The sequence below is a fragment of the Pagrus pagrus genome (genome assembly GCF_965226575.1).
Source record: "Pagrus pagrus genome assembly, chromosome: 22".
Classification (NCBI taxonomy): Eukaryota; Metazoa; Chordata; class Actinopteri; order Spariformes; family Sparidae; genus Pagrus; species Pagrus pagrus.
In genome coordinates this window covers 8,752,078-8,776,317 of record NC_140204.1, presented here as the reverse complement: position 1 = coordinate 8,776,317, position 24,240 = coordinate 8,752,078, and the positions used below count along the sequence as shown (strand labels likewise).

The 24,240-nt window shown below is 42.7% G+C and overlaps 1 protein-coding gene across 5 annotated transcripts in view; it reads left to right on the top strand.

Annotated features, from left to right (window-relative positions):
* svep1 (sushi, von Willebrand factor type A, EGF and pentraxin domain containing 1) overlaps positions 1-24,240 on the top strand; it is a 91,521-nt gene that overhangs the window by 41,048 nt on the left and 26,233 nt on the right. For all 5 annotated transcript variants that reach the window (XM_084344790.1, XM_084344789.1, XM_084344791.1 and 2 more), the window contains 7 exons: positions 9,966-10,124; positions 12,089-12,268; positions 14,098-14,277; positions 16,001-16,195; positions 19,620-19,738; positions 19,832-19,961; positions 21,624-21,731. In XM_084344790.1, coding sequence (XP_084200916.1) covers positions 9,966-10,124; positions 12,089-12,268; positions 14,098-14,277; positions 16,001-16,195; positions 19,620-19,738; positions 19,832-19,961; positions 21,624-21,731 — 1,071 coding nt within the window. The remainder of the gene's footprint in view (positions 1-9,965; positions 10,125-12,088; positions 12,269-14,097; positions 14,278-16,000; positions 16,196-19,619; positions 19,739-19,831; positions 19,962-21,623; positions 21,732-24,240) is intronic.

The window sequence follows — 24,240 nt, the reverse complement described above, 5'->3', positions numbered from 1 at the left end:
ATAGCGTTGGACATGACGCCATGTTCCCAGTTTTTAAGCTAATGCTTTGTAAGTACAATGTAATCAAAATAAAACGCAAGTTGTAATAAACATGAGTTATCCTTTAACAAGTGAAACAGGAGATGAAATGTGAGAGAAATAAAGCAAAACAGGAGGTACAGCAATTAAAAAAAACATTTGGCAGCCGACCAAGAAGGAGTTTTTCCGCTGGTTATAAAGGAGCTCAGTGTCTGAGCTGCCCTCAGGTGTTTTCGGACAGTCTTTCATGTCATGTGGTGTTTGAAGTTTCCGCTTCAGACCGGACTGTATACATAAGACCTAAAGCACAGGTGGTGTGGAAATCCATATTAGTCCCTCCCTCGACGCCACATGTTTCAGCCCCGTTCCACCCTCCCTCCCCTCATTAAACGACACATATAGGTCTGTAAAAAGCTTAATTGATGACTACTGCTGCCGTGTTTGTAGGTCAGGGATGCTGTAAAGCAGACACGACTCGTGTTATAAACCGAGGCCACTCTGTGACTGTGTGTGTGTGTTAAAGCGGGAAAGAGATGAAGGAGGCCGAGAGACTATAAACTGGGCCTAATAAGACCGTCCTCTCTGCTGGAGAGCATGAAAAACAAGGAGCCGTGAAACAGCCAGTGGTGCGAAGCAGAACCTCACTGTGTCATTAACACTCCTCCTGCGTCCATCCTTTCCTCCACCTTTCTTTCCATCGCTCCATCAGTTTCTTTTTTACTTTCTTCCTGCCTTCCGCTGCTTTGTCTCCTCCCCCATTTCCCCTCTTCTCTCCGTCTTTCCGAGCCTTTCTCCAGCTATTGTCCAGTGTCACCAGGTGCGCTTGGTGTAAATTAGCCATTTACAGAGCTGAAGTAAGCAGAGCAGAAACTCTTCTTGTTAAATCTGCTCTGATTCCTAGTTTGAGGACTGACCAGAAGCACATCGGAGAGTATAGAGATATACAAGACAGCCCTGTATACCTGACTGTTGTATGTTACTGTACTGCCTATATCTGATTTATGATGATGCAATATCCTCCACCTCTTAACTCATGAGAAAAATACTTTTATTTGCAGGACTGTGGTTAATTAATGATCATAAAAAGAAGTCATGACCTAAAACAAATATATTCAAACATATTAATTGTTATATTACAAATGTTAAGAAAACAGCACTGCGTAAAGTATTGATAAACAAAACCATCATAATGAATCCCCTATTTACTCTCACTGTAGCTTATAACGATAGCATTTTTCTTCCCCTTACAAAAACATGATCTTTTGTGCCACTAACATCACCCAGGGGTTACAACGTGAACATTGTTTGTAGGAAAAAGAAAAAGTTCAGTCACTGTCTTCTCTGCCGTGACTTTTTGCCCCTCAGATATTTTAGCTTCATTGTGCTTCCATTTCCTTCTCAAACATAATTTAAATTGACAAATGTGCCCTTGGGAATTTAAGGTGGAATGAATTCCTCCATTAGCATCGTAAGTGCTTTTCTCCAATGTCTTTTTCAAGGCCTTTGCCCTTCGTCGAATCCAGCATGTTTGTCCTTTTCTTTGACCCCCATCCCTCTCTGGATGTTTTCACCGACCCTCTTCAGTGCTCTTCGGGCTCCCTCCTACTTCCTTTCACTTTCTGATCCTCCCATTCTGTGTTTGTGTGTGTGTGTGGGTCAGTGTGTGCGAGCTGTTGACTGAAATCTCTCCAGTTGGTGGGATGTGATGAGGAGGGACACGCGCAACGTCAAAGGTTGCGGGCTTGAGTTTGGAGGAAGTCGGCAGCTGCCAGCTTCATGGAAGAGAAGCATCTGTCTCCCTTTGTTTTTCTCTTGCTCTGTGAACCTCCAATCAGCTCCTCTTTGGACTCAGCTCTAGAAAGTGCTGTTTCTCAGTAGAAATGGTGTGTCCATTTCCACGAACGCATAAAATGTTAGTCTGCGGTGCCGTGAGATGATGCTTGGGTGTGGACGGTTAGCAGACACCACAATTGTTTTCAGATTTGTTTGCGACTCTCATTCGGATGAGCATGTGCTGTATGTGCACACGACACGTAACAACACATGAGCAAATATACCATTACATAAAGAAACACAGAAAGACACAGGCATGCGCACGCTGGACGGGCCTGCGTCCTGTCAGCGAATCTGTTTAGCAAATCTCTGGACTCACAATCCCACACAGAAACACCAGCTCTGAGGCTACTGTGGGGACTGTAGAGTGTGTGTGTGTGTGTGTGTGTTGGAGAAGTGTATATCTGAGTATTTGTGTGCGTGTGGTAGTGTTTATTGCACATGCATGTACGTCTGAATGAACATCCTTCAAATAGGAAAACGTGGAGGAATTTGGTGAAACGCTGACGTAATGAAATCTGTCTGTTAGTGTTAACAGTCGGAGTGTTATGCTACGTTGTCCCCAGTGTACTGAGATCATACCACACTCTTTTATCGCAACGTTTCTCAGCACACTGACATCTGTAATCAGGCACACCAGACTGGGGACCAACCTGTGTTTGTACAGTTGTTTAGCGGTTCGCCTCGCTCTCTCCCGTTGAATCCCAGTGTTCCCGGAGTCTGTAATAAGCGAGCAGGACACTCTCCCTGTCCTTGGGAATCCATAAGAGCTATCTAGCAATTGCGGTGAGGTCATTCTCCTTCGGGAATAAGATTGAATAATAAGCAGGCAAACAGCGAAGGAACAGCCACTGAACTTCCTCAGTTTCCTCTCCAAAGACTGCCTTGCATCACATCGCAGAAGTTTTACATTCTTGGGATGAGGGGGTCCGCGGAGGTCCGTTTCCCCCCCAGAAGGAGACTATGTAGGTGGACAGCTGTGCAGCAGCCACATCCCACTCCCACCCACCCCCCTTTTCACTCCAGAGTCCAGCTGGAGAGCACTTCAATGAGACTCTGGCGATGTGATTTAGATCCTCCTGACAGTCCATGGAGATTTTTTTTCAGCTACAGGTGACCCATGTATTGCGGTCGGGCAAAGCCTGTGACCCTTATCGTTGCAGACACATCTCACTTCTTGGTTTCAGTCTCTGATTCTGTGAGGGCAAAACGTATCTCCAAGTGGAGCAGAAACTAAAGCAGGTGACAGCTGTCTGCAGGCTGATTTTTCTCTATGGATTCAAGTCTGAAACCTGCTGCTGAAAGCTTCCGGATCGTAATAAATAGCTGAAATAGCCGTTTTAGTAGAGCTGGAGGGGTTCCAGTGTCATGCTCAGAGACACTTCGGCGCGGAGGAATTCTCCTATAATGCGACTTATTTTCACTTTAAGTACAAGAAATTTGCCGTTGTGTCATTGGCGCTCCATGACGCTCCACTTCAGTAGCTTCTCGGTCCAGCAGGACCTCACAGATTCATCTTCACTCCTCATCATGAGTCCCTGGGAAACTGCCATATGGAGCCATGTGAATGAAATGGTGAGTGGTAGACAGATGCTCCCACTCTTTTGTTATCGTCGCTTGTCACCAAAGTTCATCGATAGGGCGCTTTATAGCTGAGTGTCGTGTTGTTGTCTTCAATCAGCGCTGTAAGGGCTGAGTGTGATTAACTCTCTGACACTTGTAGGGTTACATTGGTCATTATAGTTGCACATACGTATCTTTTACATTCCTCACATCACCCCAAATCCCATCGTTTAAAGCTCGCCTGGTGGTCCAGATGAATCCTGCATGAAGTGCATATAGTCTGCTGGCTCATGACAGATGTATATACAGACTGTGTTTACCTGAAATGTAACACTCAGTCCGAGCGCCAGTTTCCTTATGTCTCCGTCAGGTCTTCGCGTGAATGTGTCTGTTTTTGTGGGCTAGACTATACATTTTAATTGTCCAATTTTCATCGTCTATTTATGCACCTCAAGTGTGCATGGGAAGCCCCAGTTAAGAGTGGAAAGTTTCCTCGCATGTGAACATTGTTTTCTCAGTGAAATACCCTGGAATTTAAGGCCCAACTTAACAACATTTCTTGTGTGAGAGGGCCTCCGACCACAACTGACCGAGCCACTGTCCGGATTTAGCAGCCCATTCACAATATTGCTGGACTTCCTCGGACTCCATTGTTTGGCTTTGAAGACAGCAGACAGACAGAACTGGGTCGCGGCATCACAAATATTGTAAGGTCACAGGAATATTGGCTACTGTTATTGTCTGCTGCGCCCGTGTTGTAGCTGCTTGTGAGTGACAGTTTAGTGTCATAGATCTAAATCGAAACAAGAACAGTGTATGAATGATGGTAGATGGACGGTTGTGCAGCTGATATTAATATATTTTACACCCTCCAGTGTAAATTCCATAAACTTTATTAACCATGAAAAAGTAATTAAATGCGAGGTATCAGTTAAATGCCAAACATCTGAGGATATTATTACTTGGCAGCGACGCCAAACAGAAGTCGCCGACAACAAAGGACAAGATTTGATTTCTCATTAATAAATAAAACCTCATGCCTTGTCATATGTCTAGGCTTGTTAAGTTATTCTTTGATCAGATTATTATCTAAACTAAATCAGGAAAGGTTTTTAACTTTATTATTTGGTTTGGCAAAGTTGTTTATTTAATGCTGATGGATTGAGCAGTTTCAAGTTGGGCATATTTTGTTAATTAAAAAAAGGTTGTAACATGTTCATGTTCCCCAAAGGAAGGTGTTAAAAACGGTATTGTGTTGAAGTCGGAGCAGTTTCACAGGTTTAATATGAAAATTTAAAATGTGACATTTTCAAAAGCTGTGTAATCAGGCAGAGCAGCTTTGTTCTGTTCAAATATATATATATATATATATATATATATAATTTTGTTCTCAGAAGTGTAGAAGATAAAAAGTACAATATACGGATGGATGAGAACACAAAGATTCTGTATTTAAAATGAGAGTTAATACAGCAAAGACAAAGAAAAACACACATTTGTCTGTTCATTTGATAGTGTGAATCCTTTTCAGTCCTACTTGTGGGTTCTGTTCTGTACATGCATGTCCTTGGAGACGGATCCCTCCTCTGTGGCTCTTCCTGAGGTTTCTTCCATATTTCCCACTGCCGCAAGAGTTTTTTTTGCGTGGGAAGTTTTCCCTTACTCGACTCGAGGGTGCAAGGACAGAGGATGACGTTCACCGTACAGATTGTTGTGCCCACTGAAGCAATGTGATTGTGATTTTGGGGTATAAATAAAATTGACTTGATTTGCGTTTAGATGGTATTGCGTCTTTTTCTACAAACCTTTTTTAGTTTACCAAAACAAACCAAAGTTTGGAACGTTAAATTCTTAATTTGGTTGAAATAAAAGCAGCTCTACAAGAGCTTTGCTTAGACCTATCTGATCAAAGAATGAGTAAACAAGATCTGAACAGATGTTCAATGCCCAGACCTCATCATGAACCACACTGACTTGCAAAATGTGCCTATTTTGATGTTTTAAATAGTTTCTAAGAGGAAAATATCAGTTTATTTAAGTTCATTCCCCCCTGTTATAAAAAATAAGTGGTTTGTGTTCAAAATGTCATGTGGTAAGCAGTGTGAGAATGAGTACTGTATGGACTGGCAAGTGTGTTTGCAAGCATGTGTTTGTGGATTTTGTTGGACTAAGCAGAATATGTCCCTCTCAGATGAAAACCACTCTCGCTCTCGCTCTGTTTGTCATTGTGGCCGAGGAGGCAGATGTTCTGGATCTCCTTTCATCGTTTCCGTCCCAGTCTGTTTTTAGGCCGTGCTAATCGAACACAGGCTCCCCCCAGAGACGGGAGAGATTCTCGTGTGATAGCGAGTTTGGCTCCCGGGCCAGACGTGTCCGCCAGTTTAAATGACTTACTTCATATTAGGAGAAAGGGCTTTAACAGATGAACTGGCCTGTGCTCAGTTTTGTTATTGTCTTTTCTGTTTGACTCCCTGTTTAATCTGAAGAAAATGTATTCTTATATAATCCCTTTTTTAAATGCTAGTGACAGCTAAGATTTAACTCTTGCAATTAGCTGTTAGTCTTTGTGTTCAGATTCAATCACACAACACCGCACACTACTAGTGGGTCATAAGTGTTAATTGAGAGGGGATTTTTGTGTGAGATAGATAAATAGTCCATTTGTTTGTTGCATTGTTTGGTCTTTTCATTGCTGGTGAAAAGAAGAATAGTGAGTATTGCCAGATTTAATCTTTATAAGGAGGCAGAGCAGACGTCAGCTCAGTGGTTTAGGGAGTCAGAGTTGGTTGCAGGGATGATGAAAGAGACGTGCGTTGTTGGAAAAATCAGACAACCATTACTACGACAACTTATCTTATCTCCTGTCTTCTCTCGGGATGGATTGCTTGGATGTGCACATGTCTTCCTTTATTAAAGTAATATTTCTCTCTGATGCAGTAGATGTTTGAACAAACTATTAACATTATATAAACATTTTCAAAAGGACATTATAAGAATCGGAAAGTATGAATGCTGGTGATGTTATGACACGTCATTTAACTTCATTATTAGTTGTTAAGATTGCTCAAATATTGCTTTAACCTTAAATAAATAGCTTCTGATCACAGGGCCTCGCTCTTTCCTTTCCTTAGATCATTACTGCGTACAGTAGCTCTCTTTGACCAGCTGCTGTCCCTCCATATAGTTACAGCCAGTCCAGACACAGCAGGCTCTTTCTGTTTTATGGTCATCTGGCCCACTGACGGTCCCCTTCCTGTCTAAATGAAGGGTACACAGCAGCAGAGTTTGAGTAAGATGGACCCAAAGCGAGACTACAGACGGGGTCCAAACACAATTAGTTCCAGCATGGGGTCTGACGTTTGGCTCAAGTCACAGAGCAATGATACATTTTAAAGGAAATTCACACAGTTTTCTCCATGTTCACCTTCCAGCTTTTCCTTTCTATTTGGGATTCATGGCTGCCCGCTCTTTCATCATGTATCCCTTCCTATCCATCCCTCCCTGCTTCCCTTCTCGGTCCCGTCGCCAGAAGCCAGGTCTGCTCTTTCTAAACTCTGTGTGTGGGTGTGTGTGACCATGCATCTGTCTGTGTACATTTCTACCTGCCAGCACATGCAACCTGCCAGGAATTGAAATTTTATATTTTTTCGATACAGTATTTCCACTGTTGCGCTCTGGGTGAATTATTATTCACATTAAAAATGACTAGGCTTCCTGTAAACCTTAAATGAAGCTGTTAAACAGATTCCCAAGGACTTGAACAGTGGGGACACTTTTAGCTGTCGGACCGTCTTATGTAAGATGCCTCCTCTGAGTTTAAAGGAGTCAGGATGGAGAAGCTGCTTTTGTTATCAAATGAAAACTTCAGACTGTGACACACACACATGCACGGTGTCTGCATCGGGACAGGTATACCACATGGTTGTTCTGTGTGTGTTTGTGTGTGTGTTTGATGTGGGTTACTGGGTGCATTTTAGTGCCAGCAGCCAGCGAGTTGAGCTTTACAGTCGGTTAACATCTCCTGGCTGACCTGCTGCTGGGTTTCAGCTGAGGGGGAGTGAGGGAGGATGGGAGGGAGGGCGAGTGTGGCGAGAGGCCGGGCTGGCATTGGCTCAGCAGTGGAAACTCACACCTGGCCTCTGGCTTAGCGGCGAGTAAATGAGTTGTGAGGGATATTAGTACTGTGGATTCTCTGTTGCCTACTGTACAGAACAGCTTGTAATTGAACCTGCTGGTGAATGTTTGTCGACACGGTTTACTTAAGCTTAACGTCATAAACCGGAGACCTCTGAACTGACGCCAACAAAGACAGTGATATAAAGTGATATTATAATATTTTGTCTATAAAGCTCATAACTAGTCTTGCTGCTCACACTAAAGAGGTTTTGAATCCCATCAGATATCCCATGTGGACACACTGTTTTTCTGCATATTTTTTCTACTTATTAAAAGTGTTTAAATTATGTGTGTGGGTGTGGGTTGTGAAATTTTATGATTTTCTCATACAAAGAGCACAACACCAAATTAAACTGTCTAAAGGGCCGTCTGAAAACTTTTTCTCTGTAGCCTGTTTTGATTTGGAAACTGCTGCAGTCAATACTGAGTTTGTTTTTCCAATTAATGCAAACAACATGTGGATTTGCTGGAACAGACTACGACCGGAGTCGCAGCGCAGCTCCCAGGAAATACATGACAACTGTAATCTGTTAACAGATTAACTTGATTTGATATTTATGCAATATAATTATGTCTTATTGTTTGATTTAGCAGTTATGTGTTTAAAGTTATGGTCGCTGACTGGAGTCATAGATTTGATTATTACCCTGTGACAGCGCTCTCATGTGATTGGCTCAAACATGCGCATTGACCAGACCCGAATCATAACTGCATGTGAGCCTGTGGCTGCTTTTGTTGGATGATATATTGTTCCTGATATAATTGCGATAAATAAAATTATTTTCATTTTAAGGCAGTTTTTATGCTACTGATATGATTAGAGTCAATGACTTTGAACTAGAAGCGCTTTAAACTAGAAGCGGTCAAAGCAAAACACACAAAAAAAATGCAGCAGGCAGAAAAAGCTTTGCACGGACACTTGCCCTCAGCCCTCTTAGACTTTTATGATAAACTGAGTATCTTTAGGCTCCATTTACCAAGAAAATGAAGCCATTAACGACCCACGGTTACAACAACCAAAGCCGGCATTTCTAATTAACTTCTGACATCCAGTAGACCAAAGGATTAATCAGTATGATCATGCAAACAATAGTTTTACCAAGTAATTTTGTAGTAATTGCAGTAATGACTAAACTATGACTATGGGTGTGATGGCAAAACAGTTGGTGTGAATCACGTTTCCTCCTAAATAACAACTGCAGACATCAAAGATGCAGTGACTGTAATCTTTTTGCGCCGTTTGAACAGCTTCCTTTAAAGTGGTTCTGCATACACAGGAACAAAAACAACACAGAAGAAAATTGCTTTGACTTTGGGGAGCAACTGATAAAAAGTTTTTTTCCTGCGTGCACCAGTAATCACTGTGAATTATGGGAATTACCAGCACAGCAAATTGCTTGTGCGAAACTACCCCTATAATGGCCGATAAGGGCTGTTGTCCGTGGTCATAATTCAAATTATCAGAATCAGAAATTTGGAGTTAATTTAAAGTTAATCTGAAAACATCAAAGACTTGTGAGATCACTGGATACCAGTGGATTGGCCGCGCATTTTACGGGTAATCTGTAATTTATGAAAAATCCCATGTGAAAGTAACCTTTAAGCCCCCGATAAAACCACGTGATTGATTCAGTCATTCATTTTCACTCCTCTGCAACACACTGATGCACTGAGATTGTTTTGTAGAAGTTGATTGATGATGAATGAAAGAATGTTGGAGGACCTTCATCTGACCCTCGCTTCTTCATCTTACAACATGTCCTCTGATCAGACTCAGGTGATGTTAATAGGAAACATACTCTGTTATGTCTCCTGTGTGTGTGTGTGTGTGTGTGTGTGTGTGTGTGTGTGTGTGTGTGTGTGTGCGTGCAGGTGATCAAAAGGGATTTTCTAATACAGCCCATGTGGGCTTCGATGCGAGCCATAACTGGCTTTAGATGCTCATAAACCTTTCTTTGATTGTTGCATTTCTTGAAAATGTTCTTCCCTGTTCGGTGCCACAAACCAGCTTTTCCCTGCTTGGAATAATTAAGAAGCTGAAACGAACTCGTCTTTTTTACCTAGCCAGTGAGATCATTTAGTCATTTTTGCCACATTTTCCGCCACTACATGTCCAGACATGAATATGATCAAAGTCTTCTCATAAATCTTTAAAGCTGTTTTTCAGTTTCAGTCACGAAACTTTTTTTTTTTTTTTAGCTGTCTTTCAGTCGTCAGGCAGTTTTTCATTTCAGTTTAATTTTCTTTTATACATGTCCATCATCCAAGCTTTTCCATCCAACTGTCTTATTGTGTCTTTGTGCATGACATTACTGTATATTTATAGTGAGCAGTTTTGAAACTACAGTATGTTTCCTTCCCTCTCCTCCTGCCAGCATGTCCATCCGGTACATACAAACCAGAGGGAGCACCAGGAGGCTTGAGCACCTGCCTGTCATGCCCCGACCCGCAGCACACCTCCCAGCCTGGCAGCACCTCCGTCAGCGACTGCATCTGCAAGCCGGGATATCAGCCAGTAGGCATGACCTGCCAGAGTAAGAGGAACTTCCCTGTTAACTGCACTGTCAGCTATATTTTGATTAAGACGATCCCTTTTGACATCTTCTTTATTCAGTTGCTTAAAAAGATTAGTAATTCAGCCCTTCATGTTCCCTTCGTGTTCATGAATGCTTTTATTTTTTACTTATTATTATATAATTATATCATTTTATATTTAACATTACATGTCATGCAAGACTTTCCCAAGAATCACTGTAGCAATAATGGCGTGTTTTAACTGAGCAGTTAGCACTTACCAGAACTGGCCAGTTAGTGAGAGCAGTAATTATCCTTAATAGCTGAAGGCCATGGGGAAAAATAAGCATGTGCACTAACTAAAAATACAGCACATCAAGAGAAAAGCCACGGAAAAAGACATCACATAACTTAAATATTGCTGATTTGTTATTATAGTTGTTACCACGTCCTGTGCAGATGGAGCAGATTTTACGACTGTATGACGACCCTTTAATAACGCCTTTTTTTAGGAACCATGATGCTTTTTGAATACATCTCTCCTGAGCGAGAAGAAGAAATGTACTGGATCTGAAATAGGTGCTTCGGTGAAGTGGCACAGCATTTAATATTGTTGCCCGAGAGCAACATTGCACGACAGTGCTGGATCCAAACCCCATGACAATGACTAATTAAAGTGGCAACAGACAACTTTACCCACTAGTTAGCGTTTCTAAGTGGTAATATTTACGGCGCCTCTGTCGCAATGACAAATGGATGTTTTCTTTATTCCTCAGAGTAACAACTGAATTTCTTTTTATTTGAGTATTTCTGTCTCTTCCCCATTTCTCTGTGCATCTGTCACTCAAGGAGGAGGACGAGGCGCAAGAGAACAGTAGACTACACGCTGAACATTGACAGAAACAGGTTACGATTACTAGAAAGGGGGAAAGGTGTGAAAATGTGTTGAAAATCTGAAAAAATGCAGGAAAATAGGAGAGAGCAATGAAAAACAGGAGCCTCGGGGTAAAATCAGGAGAGTTGGAAAGTATGACAGTGTAATCATTCATGTAGTCTATAATGGAGACGTGAAAGCAGATAGAAATGATGCAAACAGCCTCTGTGGCAATGATTTTGTTTCCTGGTGGCAGACGGAAATCGTACAGTGAAAGTGAGGTTTATAGGGAACAAATCTGAACGCAGATGGTGTCATCGTTATAAAGTCATTACATTGTGCAATCAACATTTACTCCATAAAGATACGTTAAGGCAAAAACCTCTCTATGTAGCTGTCAGTCAGTAAAGTAATAAACAAAAATAACCATAAAAAATCCCTCTGACATGTTTCAGACAGTAATAATAACTGAAACAAGTCAGGCTGCTGTGTAGTAAACTCTAGAAATAGTGTGATTATCAGGCTGGATGAGTTTGGAAGGATTTAGAGAACTATATAAAAGCTTTAACATTTATTTAAAGATATTAAGACATATGGGAGAGTACGTGTCACGGGTAAGTGCGGTAAAGATTGTGTTTGTAAATGTGGCGATGCATAATGATTAATCACCTGGAACAGAAACACAGTCTTCCACAGAAGTACCACGTCAGTATCAGAGCATCCCGTGTAATTAATCTGTTTCCAGTATTATCGGCGGCCCTCCCGTTCCTTGAAGACTAAGCCGGTGATTTCCACACCGTTCCTGTGAAAACAATAATGTTCATTAATTACCAGTTTCGCGGACTGCGTTGTGCTTTCTCTTCCTCCCGCTGTGTGCAGTGGACAGTGAGAATGTTTGACAACCTGTAATTTTCTGCTTTCACGCTTACTTATCCTTTTTGTCAAGAACATTAACTTTCCACTGAGTCCCAGAGTCAGTGTTTCCCACCAGGAGGGTTTGTGTGTGTGTTAATGTGTTCGGTTTGGTGCGGTATGTCTTTTTGTGTTAGCCACAATATGAAAGTCAGGATTTCACGACTTTCTCTCCTCTCTTCTTCTTTCTTCCATCAGTGGTCTACTGTCCTGCGCTGTCACCTCCAGTAAATGGCTTTTTCATCCAGAACGTATGCAACAACCACTTCGAAGCGGCCTGTGGAGTGCGATGCAAGCCAGATTTTGACCTCCAGGGAACCAGCATTAGACTGTGCCAGGCTGACGGCACCTGGTCAGGAACAGCTGCCAGCTGCATAGGTGAGGACGAAGCTGGCCTGATGCATAATATGAATATCATCACAGGTGGAGGTGTCCTTGGGTTCTCTCATTATCAGGCGTCCTTTCATTGAACTGTGAATAATGAAGCTACATTTCTTTATTAAGCGAAGGAAGTAAGCACAGGAATCTGATTGGCTCGTTGAATATCAATATCAGTCAAGCTCGGCCCCTTTAAGACATGAATGGTGTGTTTCTGATCATATTACGTGAAGTATAAATGCTATTTTAGTTCCAGCTCCTGTTTGCAAGTGATGTTTTGACATGACAGTGTTGCAGACTTTGCATTATCTTGCATAATGCAGACAGTATTTTAGCCATACAATGCTCCAGGCTAGGTTGTGATTACAAACGAGCTTGTCTGATTGATCTCAGCAGGTTCCTCCTCAACACATGTCTCATATAATTCCTCATTAAGCTAGGGGTTCGTCAAAGCCCTCAGAGCCCGTCCGCTCACTTCTGATGTCTGCGAACCTTCGTAAACATTTATGTAGCACTAAATCGACTTATCGAGAGCGCAGTCTCATGCAAACCAGAGCAAGAGGGAGGCCACGTGTGTTTAGACTGAAGAAATCAACTTTTACTGGGAGACTACTGCTTTCTGCCAGGCCAGATGTTGAGAGGAGAAATGATAGGGAGGAGTGAGACTGGTAGGAAGAAGAGGATTAAAGGAAAGGAAGGATAGAAGGAAGCAGGAGTGTGAGGAACTTCAGTAGGTAGAATGGAAAGAAAGAAAGGAAGAGGGAGTTGGAGAGGTCAAAAGATTAATGAGGAAACTGCCAGTTTTAAGAGAAAGACGGCAACAGTGTGACTCATACAAATACCAAGACACTGAATATTCAAGGGTGTGTGTTAAAGATTTATAGTAGCGGCTTTGAGTATATATTTTCTGAGTGTGTGTGCATATGTCTGCTTGTATGTGTTACAATAAGTCTAGTCTCTGCCACATACTGTAGGACCTCCCAGCTAGTTAAGCCCTGAGGGAGGGGGTCTCCTCTGAACCGCCTGTCTGTCTATGGGTGGTGATGAGAAATAACACGCTACACACCCTGTTGTAGACCTCAGCATAACTCAGAACAGGCACACTGGAGGATTTTTTTCTTTTATTTCAGAGGGACTTTCACGCCGTGGGTTAAATGATAGGCCCCAAGTTATAGCTACAGATGATAATTGTACTGTACATTCCTGCCGATGATTCACTGCTTTCTCCTCCTCGTATGATTTATATTCAGTACATGTGTTTATATGTTACAGCTCAGATGTAAGCATGGAAAGCTTTTGAAAATCACATATATTTGGCTAAGATATTATAAGTTTTGACATTAAAAAGCTGTCTTTGTGTTGTGTTGCAGAGTTGTATACTGAAGTTAGCATGCTAGCCAGCTAACCGCTGCATGCACTGTCTCGTAATGCGAGGCGACAGTCTGATAGCATAGCTCAGGCCGCCAGAGGTTGGTGATGACCGATGATGCCCTGAACCTGTCGTCTTCGCCAAATCCTGTCCGGAGCCGCTGTAATTTACTGTACTACCCTGTCGTCAAACTGATCTGTGTTGGTCTTGGAGGTAGTGTTGGGTCTCGGTGGTCCAAAGCTCCTGTGCTGGCGATTTAGACATCAACGCTCCCTGCGTGTTTCAAGCTCTAAGACTGAACAGCTAGCTGTAAATTAACTACAATTAAATTAAATACAAGGAGGAATAGAAAATAAACCATATCAACACAAGACATGGATCAAGTAAAATACAGCAATGTACAGCATATAAGAGTTGTTTTTGCTCTCGGATTCTCATGTTTATTTCTTTCAACCCGCAGTCCGCTCCTGCCCGCCCCTCTCTCGACCCCAGCACGGCTTCCTGAGGTGCAACGATGGCGGCTCTTCCAAAAGGGCGGAGTGTCAGGCGGGCTGTGAGCGAGGCTACAGGCTAGACGGGGACTCCAAACTCACCTGCCAGGCCAACTCCCAGTGGAGTGGACCCCAACCTCGGTGTGTGGGTAAGCCTTCATCACCTCCAAACCACTATTTTACCCTGTGTGTTACATCAGAAATGCCATTGTGAAAGAAACTCAGATAGCTTCATTTGTTCCCGAAGAACAACCTCTTCCTTATTTCAATCAGTGTTTAATCCGTTGAATTGTGTCTTGTTTTTGCTCAAAAATTCTTTGGGAGCTTATTTATTCACTGTATTCGTGGTCATTTTTACAGACTTCCTGATAGAAATCTACTTGGAGACACTGGGTCACAGTTCAGTCGCGGTTTAATTCACTTTACTTACATCCTCTCCAAGGGAATCCATCTATCTCAACCACAAGTTTTTTGTTTTCATTTGTCATGTCTTCATCCAAAGTCTTGTGGTTTTCTCATCTGTAGAGTTAAATTAGATTTCTTTATTTGGTTATTCAATTTGCATGATTTTCCATGATAAGCGGTGCGGCCCTGCGTTCACTCGAGGGCACACAATAGATTTCTGTAGCGGCACATCTTTCTTATATTTAACTGTAAGCTCATATCATCTATTTAGCTGTTAGTTATTCATTTGATCAAAATTAGAGAGTTTAAAATAACACCTGATACGGGTATTTCCACGTAAAAACATGTGGTTTTGCACACGTATGTAAACACACATGAGAGCACAGACTCACACATGCGGTTGAACATATGGTGTGTATTTGCACAGAGCCACACTACATCATATAGAGAGAGAGAGATTCATCTGCTTTCTCATAGCAGAACTACAGTCACCACATATACACATGCACACAAAGTTACCCACACACTTCAGAACTGATAGTTAAGTTAAAATAGTTGCACACACTCATGCTCGCCACAGAGAGCACCCAGGTCAGGCACACCAACACACAAAAAAGGGACAGTGTGAGAGCCACCAACCTCCGGTCGGCACTGACTCACTTCCAGCCAACCAGCTCGCTGCTCTATTTAAAACACCCGACCCATCCGCTTCCGGAAAACTCTCTCTGTTTATCGATAACTACCATCTCGCTCCCCGTGTGCTCGGACTCAGTTACAGCTTGTTTGTTTGACCATCGCAGAGTTTCCCCACAGACCGTCATTGCCTCTTTAACACAGCTAAGAGGGCTCTGTGGGCTGGAGTTGCAGCTGAGTGGTTTGTTTTAGTGTTTGTTTGCACTGTGGTGAAATGAGATCGGGCCTCAGCTGCCCTGAGAGGATGCAAGATATTTTTTCATCTGATTGGATCTCCCCTTCAGTGAGCTTTCCCTTTATAGCTCCTGCAGCTAAAGCCAGTGAAACAGGAGTTGGAGAAAGAGAGAATGATCCATCCATCATCAAGTGAAAGCCTCGTTGGTCTGCGGCCCAAAAATGCATAAAAGCCTCCAGTGTGTGACTCTGGTGGTCAGAGCTTTTTTAGGTTGATTTCCGACCAACTGTTGTTGTCCTTTTTGTGCCTGTTTTTGATAGACAAACTCTGAAAATACTTTTATTGTTGGCATTTATAGCGGAGCCAGCTGAAAGTAAGATTTTATCACATTCGGGTAAAAACACAGGAAGCACGCTCATGATCTTGGACAAGGTTTATTTTCCTTTTCTGGTTTGTCTTATCTGCTCAGACTGGCATATCCTCCAATACTCAGCAGCAAGTCTGATTTTATTAAAGCGCAACAAATGCTAATTTAGCTATAAATAAACTTCTATCAGATGTCAGATTCATCTCTTGGTTTTCTCCCACTCTGTCCCTAGAGGTGCGTTGTCCCCCCATCGGGACCCTGAAGAACATCTTGCTGTCGCCCCCTGCCTGCGGGAAGAGGACAGTGTCGCCGGGCTCCGCTTGCCTGCTCACCTGCCGTCAAGGTTACACTCTCCAGGGAAACAGGAAGGCGGTGTGCATGGGCTCCGGGAACTGGACAGCTAATGTCCATAAAGCCGTCTGTATAGGTAACCTTCAGTGTGTGTGTGTGTGTATGTGTGTGTGTGTGTGTGTGTGTTTCCTTAAAGAGGAAATACATCTTTTCACTCTTGCAGTCCTGAGGTCAGAGGTCAGGGTCAGCTGTAAAATGGTTGTAGGGCAATGACGAGGATGTGAAATACGTTCAGTCAAATGTCAAGACTTCGGGCAGGCAGATGTCAGATGCAGGAGTTGAGCTTATACACTTATTTATCTCTTATAAGCCTGATTCAGAAAAAGTTTGGATCCTGTGTGTAACATAAATAAAACATATTGTGATAATTTTCTCATCCTTTTTGACATTTACTCAATTGAAATCAGTACAAAGACCAAATATTAAACGTGTCCCCACATGCTTATTCTGAATGTTTCAAACCAGTAGGGACAGAAGCAGCAAAAGACTGGGAACGTTGTGGAATGATTAAAAACACCTGTTTGTACCATTCCTCAGGTAAACAGTTTCATTGGTAACAGATGATGTGTCATGATTCAGTCGGATGGGAAGGATGGGACGTGGTTCAGTTCTCTGTGAAACACATGATTGTGTAAAGGATGTTACTGCACGGACTCAGGAACACAAACACAGTTTGTTTGCAAGTAACTCTGCATTCTGCTTTTCTTTAGACGATTAAACCACGCTCTTATCTGGAGGTGATTAGCTTAGCATAAAGACCTGAAGCAGGGTTGAACAGCTAGCCTGTCAAGATTCACTCCTAAAGTCCAGTTATTAACATTTTATTTCTTGTTTGTTTTTACTGCAAACAAAGAGAAATCTCAAGAAAGATCTTCTCAAACTAGGATATTCAGACGGTCCATAGAATTTGTGTAAGTTTGAAATCCTAGGAAACTTTAACGCCTTGTTTTTACTTAACGTTAGTAAGTAGGCTACGTTCCACCATCTGCCTCTCTCTGTTTAATGTTTGTCTGTGAGCTTCTGTAAAGTCTGCTAGTTTCTCATCATAGAAATTCTCAGTGTTGTAACAGCAATTTACTTTGAGCTGTGTCTCAAACTAGGCCATGTTGGATCAATGAATTTAAGGGGATCTGGTCTGAAAAACTCCTTGTATTCAAAGTTTGAGATGGTTTGTGAACCTTGTCTAACTGTCGGCAAGGACGAGAATAAGCACATTTCTCAAAATGTTGAGCAATCCCTCCTGCAGACAAGGCTTGAATTAGAGACTATGATACAAGGAGATAAATGGATTGCAGAAACTTGGCTGCACCTGCCGGCAAGGTTCAGCCAGTTATGTAATGCTAACTGAGACTACAGTTAATTTTACAGGGTTAGAATGACTGACACTTGTACCATGTAAGTTTATGTGCAAAGCAAGAGAAGGACTGTAAAAAGAGCAAAAAAGAAAGTTGGTGAATACGTGGAGAAAGAGGAAGATATAAAAAGAAAACAGCAGGAAACTTGGAGGGAGAATCTTTTCCATTCTCTGTTCCCCCTCTCTGCATTTTTCTCCGCTTTGTGAATGGTGAGAATGGAGCTAACCCCGTTTTTAAGCAGGCCTCAGGTCACTAACTCAAACCATACCATGTCCGAGCTCTCCCCTGCACGCCGAACGAGCTGGAGATCATTATAATAGACTGCAGCTCTCCAGATGCCTCGCAGGTGAAAACAGGTGGTGCAGAGCGGCCGCCGCCCGCCTCCACTGGAACGTCCTCAATCCCCCTCATTTCCTCGCGGTGAAAGTTTGCTAATGAAGGAACTGCTGTCGTTAAGTAGAGGAAGAGGTGCCATAAAGATGAAAACGAATGGAGAGGTAGGGCGGACAGGGAGGTGAGAGGGGAGGATGAGTCATCTGTAGGTGTTTTTATAATGGGGTGGTAGAGAGATGATGGGTTTTTCTGATCCCCTCAGGCGCAAATGAGTCGGAGGAAGGAGGGAGGGGAGAGAAAAAGGAGATATTTAAAAGTTGATGAGATAGAGAGATGAAAAAGGGAGTGCTGCAGTGTGAGGAGATCGAGAAATAGAAAGGTTTTACCAAGTCGAAAGCGATCTGCTGGCTTGTTTCGCCTCTCACTTCGGTTGATGACACCGAAAGTGAAATATTCCTCCCTTGTTATGAAGATGAATGAAGCCGATCTGAGCTAAGTGTGTTAGTGTTTAGCAGAGATGGATGCCTAAGTGGATCGGTCATCAGGTCCAGATGGGAGAAAATCTCTTACACAACGCAACAGGCATGACCACTGCCGATCGATGGGGAGATTCAACTCTGGGAGGCTTTACTCATTTACTGCCGGCTCGAACCGAGTGAACTGAAGTGTGCTGGCTCCACATTATTACAACATGCTGTACGGAGAATGAGAAAATGGAAGAAGCTGTTTCATCCAAGGGTCACGAGTCGCCATCGGCCAAATTGGCGGACATTAAGACTTTATATATAGAGGGTTTCCCATCATCTGAAGCTAATAGGGGTTCTGTGCATTGCTCAGCAGCAGGTCGATTATAATGTTAATGAAAGTGAGAGCGTTGCGTTCTGCAGCCAGACTTTTTCCACCTGCGTGGGAGTTGCAAATGCAACCACGCTTCTCAAATCTCAATGCCTTTTCTGTCCCCATTGCTTTTATCAAACGGTAAATGCAGTAGATCAACATATCGATTGAGGTTTGTTTTCGTTTTAACCCTCTTCCTGGTAAAATAAAGGTAAAATAAAGGAAATAACATAATGCACATAATTATAGCCGTTTATGATGTAATGATGGATTCTTTGTATGTAGGATTTCGGTACGCCTGGAAAAATCGTGTTCGTATTAGTTACAGAACTTCATTACAGATGGAGATATCAGAGGAAAGGGGGCGGCAGCAACTGATAAAAACACAATAGCTGCTTTACCCGCCGTTATTCACTTGGATTTACCAGTGACAAGTCTGGATCATCTGATTATCAGGACTTATCAGGAATGTATCTAAGATGAAGCTTCCTTTTCCATGAGTCCGACTGTTTTGACAATGATCTAAATCATGTCTCGCACGTCACTTAACGTCTATCTGTGTTAACCTGTGCTCTTTACCATTGTAGTCCGATGTTGAGCTAATTGTTGGAGAGAGATAAGGGACAGTTACAACCACATACAGTGTAAATGACACATCAGTGGGGTTTGGTTTTGTTGGAAAACCGACAGTGATGCACTCTCTCTGTGATTCAGTAATGGCCAATAATGAGTGTGTGATTAAAGAGGTCATGGGTCGGATGACATCACACATCTACTTCCTCAGTGATAACAAGCAGCAGGCTGAGGTCACTGTACACAGGATGTGATGGGGTGAACATCTGGAAAGTTTGAATCTTACGGAAATCTGTATGGAAATTATAATTGAATTTGCTGTATTCAGAGTCTCAAAACACCCAGACTGCGTCTCCCTCGCCTCTAAAAAGTACAGTTGTGTCTTTCTCCGTGTGTCGTCAGATGCTGAACCACCACGGATCCAGTGCCCCGATAATATTGTTGCAGAGACGGATGAGCGGCGAGGCACCGCTAACGTTAGCTGGAACGTCCCGACTGCCTCCGACAACTCTAAAGAAGAGGTTAGAAATATTTTGTTTGTCTCGTCATGACACTACTCTTACAGTCCAGTTTTGAGCCGGTTCTTCATATTTCACTGTCTCTCCCTCCTCCAGGTGGCGGTGCAGGTAAAGCCAGTGTACGCCCCTCCTCAGCTGATCCCCATCGGAAAGGAAACCATCACCTACATTGCGACCGACCGCTCTGGGAACCAGGCCAACTGCTCCTTCACTGTTACTGTCATTGGTGAGTTTATTGTGCTGCAGAAGGCATCAACACAATGTATGTTGCATATGGCCTCGCATGGCTCATTTGAGACAGGAAAAGCAGAGAAAGATTTGGGGATTTTGTTCACATTGTTGGCACTTTTGGTCTCTTCGTAATGACTGTTCATATATTTTCTTGTATTCAGTCAGTTACAACAAATGAATCAAAAGTGACAGCGATAAAGACAAAACTGTCACATTCTGATGCAACCTACTGTAATAAAGTAAGTAAGTACTGCCTGAGTGGTGGTGTCCTCAGTTTGGAGAATTCATAGGCTAAGAGCTAGGATTGTGTCATTGTCTCAGACGCTGTACTCACATAAAAAATTATGCTAATACTGGCTTTTAAGACATCAAAAAGGGCAACAAGACGTCTCTAACTGAGGCGAGGCGTTTTCCTAAAAACAGTGACGACAGCTCTTTGGCTTTCTCTCTGTTATTTTGTCTTCCTCTTCTCCCAGCTAATGCTGGCTCAAGTGGACATAACTGAACCTCTTTGCATACGTATGAAATGTTTCTAGATCACTGATGTGATTTCATGACGGTGCTAACCAGTTCCAGTTCAAGGCAAGGCAGTTTTATGTAGCATGTTTCATATACAGAGGTAGACTTTAGGTGCTGTACAGAGAGGTCAATATGGAGTAAAACAAAACTCAGAAAGAAATAAGTCTGTATATAGAATAAGACTAAAAATTATAAAATGAGTTAAATACTTTAGCATATTTTAGCGTTCAAATACAAGTCGCATGAAGGTTGTTGAACGTACCACTCCAAACCACAAATATGTACTTTGTGATCCACGTCAAAACTGCTAAAAAGTTCTGGGCCATGCAAAAGAAATCAAGGAAAAAATACTGAAATCAGGACGCTGTTGTTCATTCTTAACAGTCATTGGCTTCGACACAGGGCGACCATGTCTTTCAGAATAATAATCGGCTGAAGGTGACAGCATTTTGAAAGCAAAACGGTACGATACTGTACATGCCACTTTATGCTGAGTAGAAAATAACAGACCTGTCATATATAAGGGCAAGACAATTTGTGTTGGGACACTTAAGTTAGCTGCAGCATGAATGTGGGTCAAAAGTCAACATTTTACTTAGCTGACATCCACGGCACAACTTAGTCATTTTTCAGCCTTTATGAGCTTCAAACCAGTGGCTTCTCGATTACAGACCAGCCTCTATCCATCAGTGCAGCAGAGCCCACCGCCTGGTGTTTATTACTCCGTCCACCATCCTCCATGCTGCAGCTTATTTCTGTCATTCAGTGATTTTACTGAGGACTTCATCCGCTTCTTCAGCAGGTGCCACACATGCAGAGAGAGAGTGAAAAACAGGGGTGTCCCATGTCATCCGCCCAATAATCACAGCAGTCAGGGGGGAAAAACCTCAAGCATGGTAGCTGTGAACATTTCCATATGTTATTATGGCGGTGGAACGTTGTGGTTTTTTATTAGAGACATGTGTTTCACTGGTGCCCTCTGACACTCGAAAAAGTCGGATCACGGCGCAGCAATCTGCTCCCGACTGTGTTTCTCTGATATTGTGATAATTTATTCCAGTCTCACTTAAACTGAAAAGGCAGTTATCAAAAAGGTCAGACGTTCACAAAATGTCCCGCCGTCCTCGACCCTTTCCAGATACGGAGCCCCCGGTGATTGACAGGTGCAGGTCGCCGCCCACGGTCCAGGCCACAGACACGGAGACGGCGGTCGTTTGGGAGGTGCCACAGTTTTCCGACAACTCAGGTATGTCTGGTGGCCGTTCTCAGACGGCAGCTCCGTAGATGGTTTATTCTTTTGCTCCTCTGTTCCACTCCACTCCACCCTCTTCCTCCGCCGATGATGGTTAAACAGGATCTTTTCCATCGGGAGACTGGAAAAAGGGGATCAGGAGGGGAACTTAATGTGTGTGTGAATAATGGTGAAAGACGCTGGACATATGGTCCGATGGCGAGATTTGTAATTGTGTGTATGAATGCCTCATTTGTGCGTCTGTGTTTAAGGGAGTGATAGAGAGAGAATGGGACTTGAGGACAGATGAAGTCGTTTCAGTGTCTGTTAACGTCGTTAATGTTAAAACAGACGGAGGCGGCAGAGAGAAGCAGGTGTTTTTGCTATATATATATTAAAAAAAAGCTCTTTTGTGAGAAGTTGCACTCATTCCATCCGTTTTTCACACAGTCTTTTGTGTAATTGTGTGAGCACACGCGGCGTTTGACTCTTTTGGGAGTCAAATGTTTTTGCATTACTTGTCAAATCATTATTTTTGTTTCTTGATCAGAGTGACTGCAGTGCACAATGGGTATTAATCACTGTCTCAGCAAAGTTGACGCTCCAGCATTACACACACAGGAAAAATATTCGTTCAATTTGCCAGTTGGCCCGGCGGAGGTTCGGCTAATAGTAAAATGGCAATACTGCAGTGTATTACAACTAAAAGAACTGCATTCAAAGTACAAGAAGTATTAACAGCCAAATGTAAGTATCTAAAAGAAAAAGTCCTCATATAGAGGATGAAGAATGACCCTTTTTCAATGTCTTTCAGAGTGGTTTATTATTGGATTTATTATTATTATTATTTAGGAGTTAAACCTGGTGATGATCTGTTTACTGCTTTATATGTTGATTTGTAGCTTAATCCGAAATAAATAGAAATTAATCATCTGCAGTAAGATCTTTATAGTCACTAAATGACTCACAGTCATCTCGTGTTTGATGGCTGTAGGACTTTAACTAACTATTATCTTTATTATTGATTATTCTGCTGATTATTTTCACGATTAATTCATTATTATTGATCATTTCGTCTGTTAAATGTCATAAAGTTGTGAAAAATGCTCCTCATTCTTTCCCAGAGCCCAAAGTGACGTCTTTAGTTTGCTTCTTTTGTCCAACCGAACAGTCAACACCCCAAAGACTCTTCCTGTAATATCATAAATGAGAAAGAAAAGCAGCAAATCCTGACAATTAAGAACCTGGAGCCAGCAAAATTGTTGCTGATTAATTAGATTTTCCATCAAATAATCTATTAATCGAGTTTTAATCAGTTTAAGTAAATAGATGAGCATGATTTTAGTCTTTTATTGCAGCTCATTCTCCAAAAAATAAATCTGGACCACATAACAGTTTTATTCAGTGCACCTTGAGCTCAGAGAAAAAAAAAACTGTTGCTCATTTTCTTGTTCAGTACTTTGTGTTTTATGTGAGGATTTAATAAACAACCTGTTAAACTCTGTTTTCAGCTGCGGCCACCCTGCTACGCTCACGCCGTCGATGCTTAGCAGTTCAGGCCAATCCTGCTATAAAGGAGAGCATCAAGGCCGCTCTGCCAAATAGACTAAATATCGTAGAGTTGGCTGGATTTCTCCTGGCGCTTTAGCCGTACCCAAACAGCCGTGGTGACAGACAACAAACCAGACTTCTCCAGGCTTCCAGCCCACAGCCAGGCCCATGTAATTCACTGGCTCTGGCTCCACACACACACATACGCATAAATAACACTAACACAGCTCAGATACGTGTAAGTGTGTGTACAGAAACGTAGGCAGGCATGGACACTCATATAAACACAGGCCTCAAACTTAACATCTCAACGCTGGGACTCAGCATGCTCGTTCCCCACCTGTCTGCAGAGGTGAACCCTCCATCAAACGCACACACTCGCCTCTCACACAAGCACACACACACACACACACTGTAATAACAGGCTGCTGCGGCTGCTTCGGGGCCGCACGACGTCAGCCCAGCGCTGCTTCGACGTCAGTGTTTTGTTTTTCCAGGCCCACACCCTGATGCCAGCGCTATATATAGTCGAGACTCGACAGACACACACATAAACATGCACAAACACACACACACACAGAGGCTATATATAACGGGAGACACCAGACTCCAGCAGGCCAGACGTGTGTCAGCCCTGTTGAACGATGTTTAATGGAAGAGGTGAAACAAAAGGTCAATCACTCGCTTTTCCTACCTTCTCCTTCTGTGCTTTAATCCCGTCTCTCACACTTGCACTGCAGATGTTTTCACTTTGTCCACGGCCTCTGTGTCAATCTGCAGATCCAACACATGCAAACACGCACACTCATACACTCCTCTCATCACCGCTGCCTCTATCCATCACTCTCTTCACATTCAGTTTTTTTTTAGAGCCAAGCAGACTATTACAATTTTCCCTCTCCAGTCCCAAGAGTTGGACTTTTCTGCTGCCATGTGATGCCCAGACACTCATTCCCATGTCAACATATCGTTG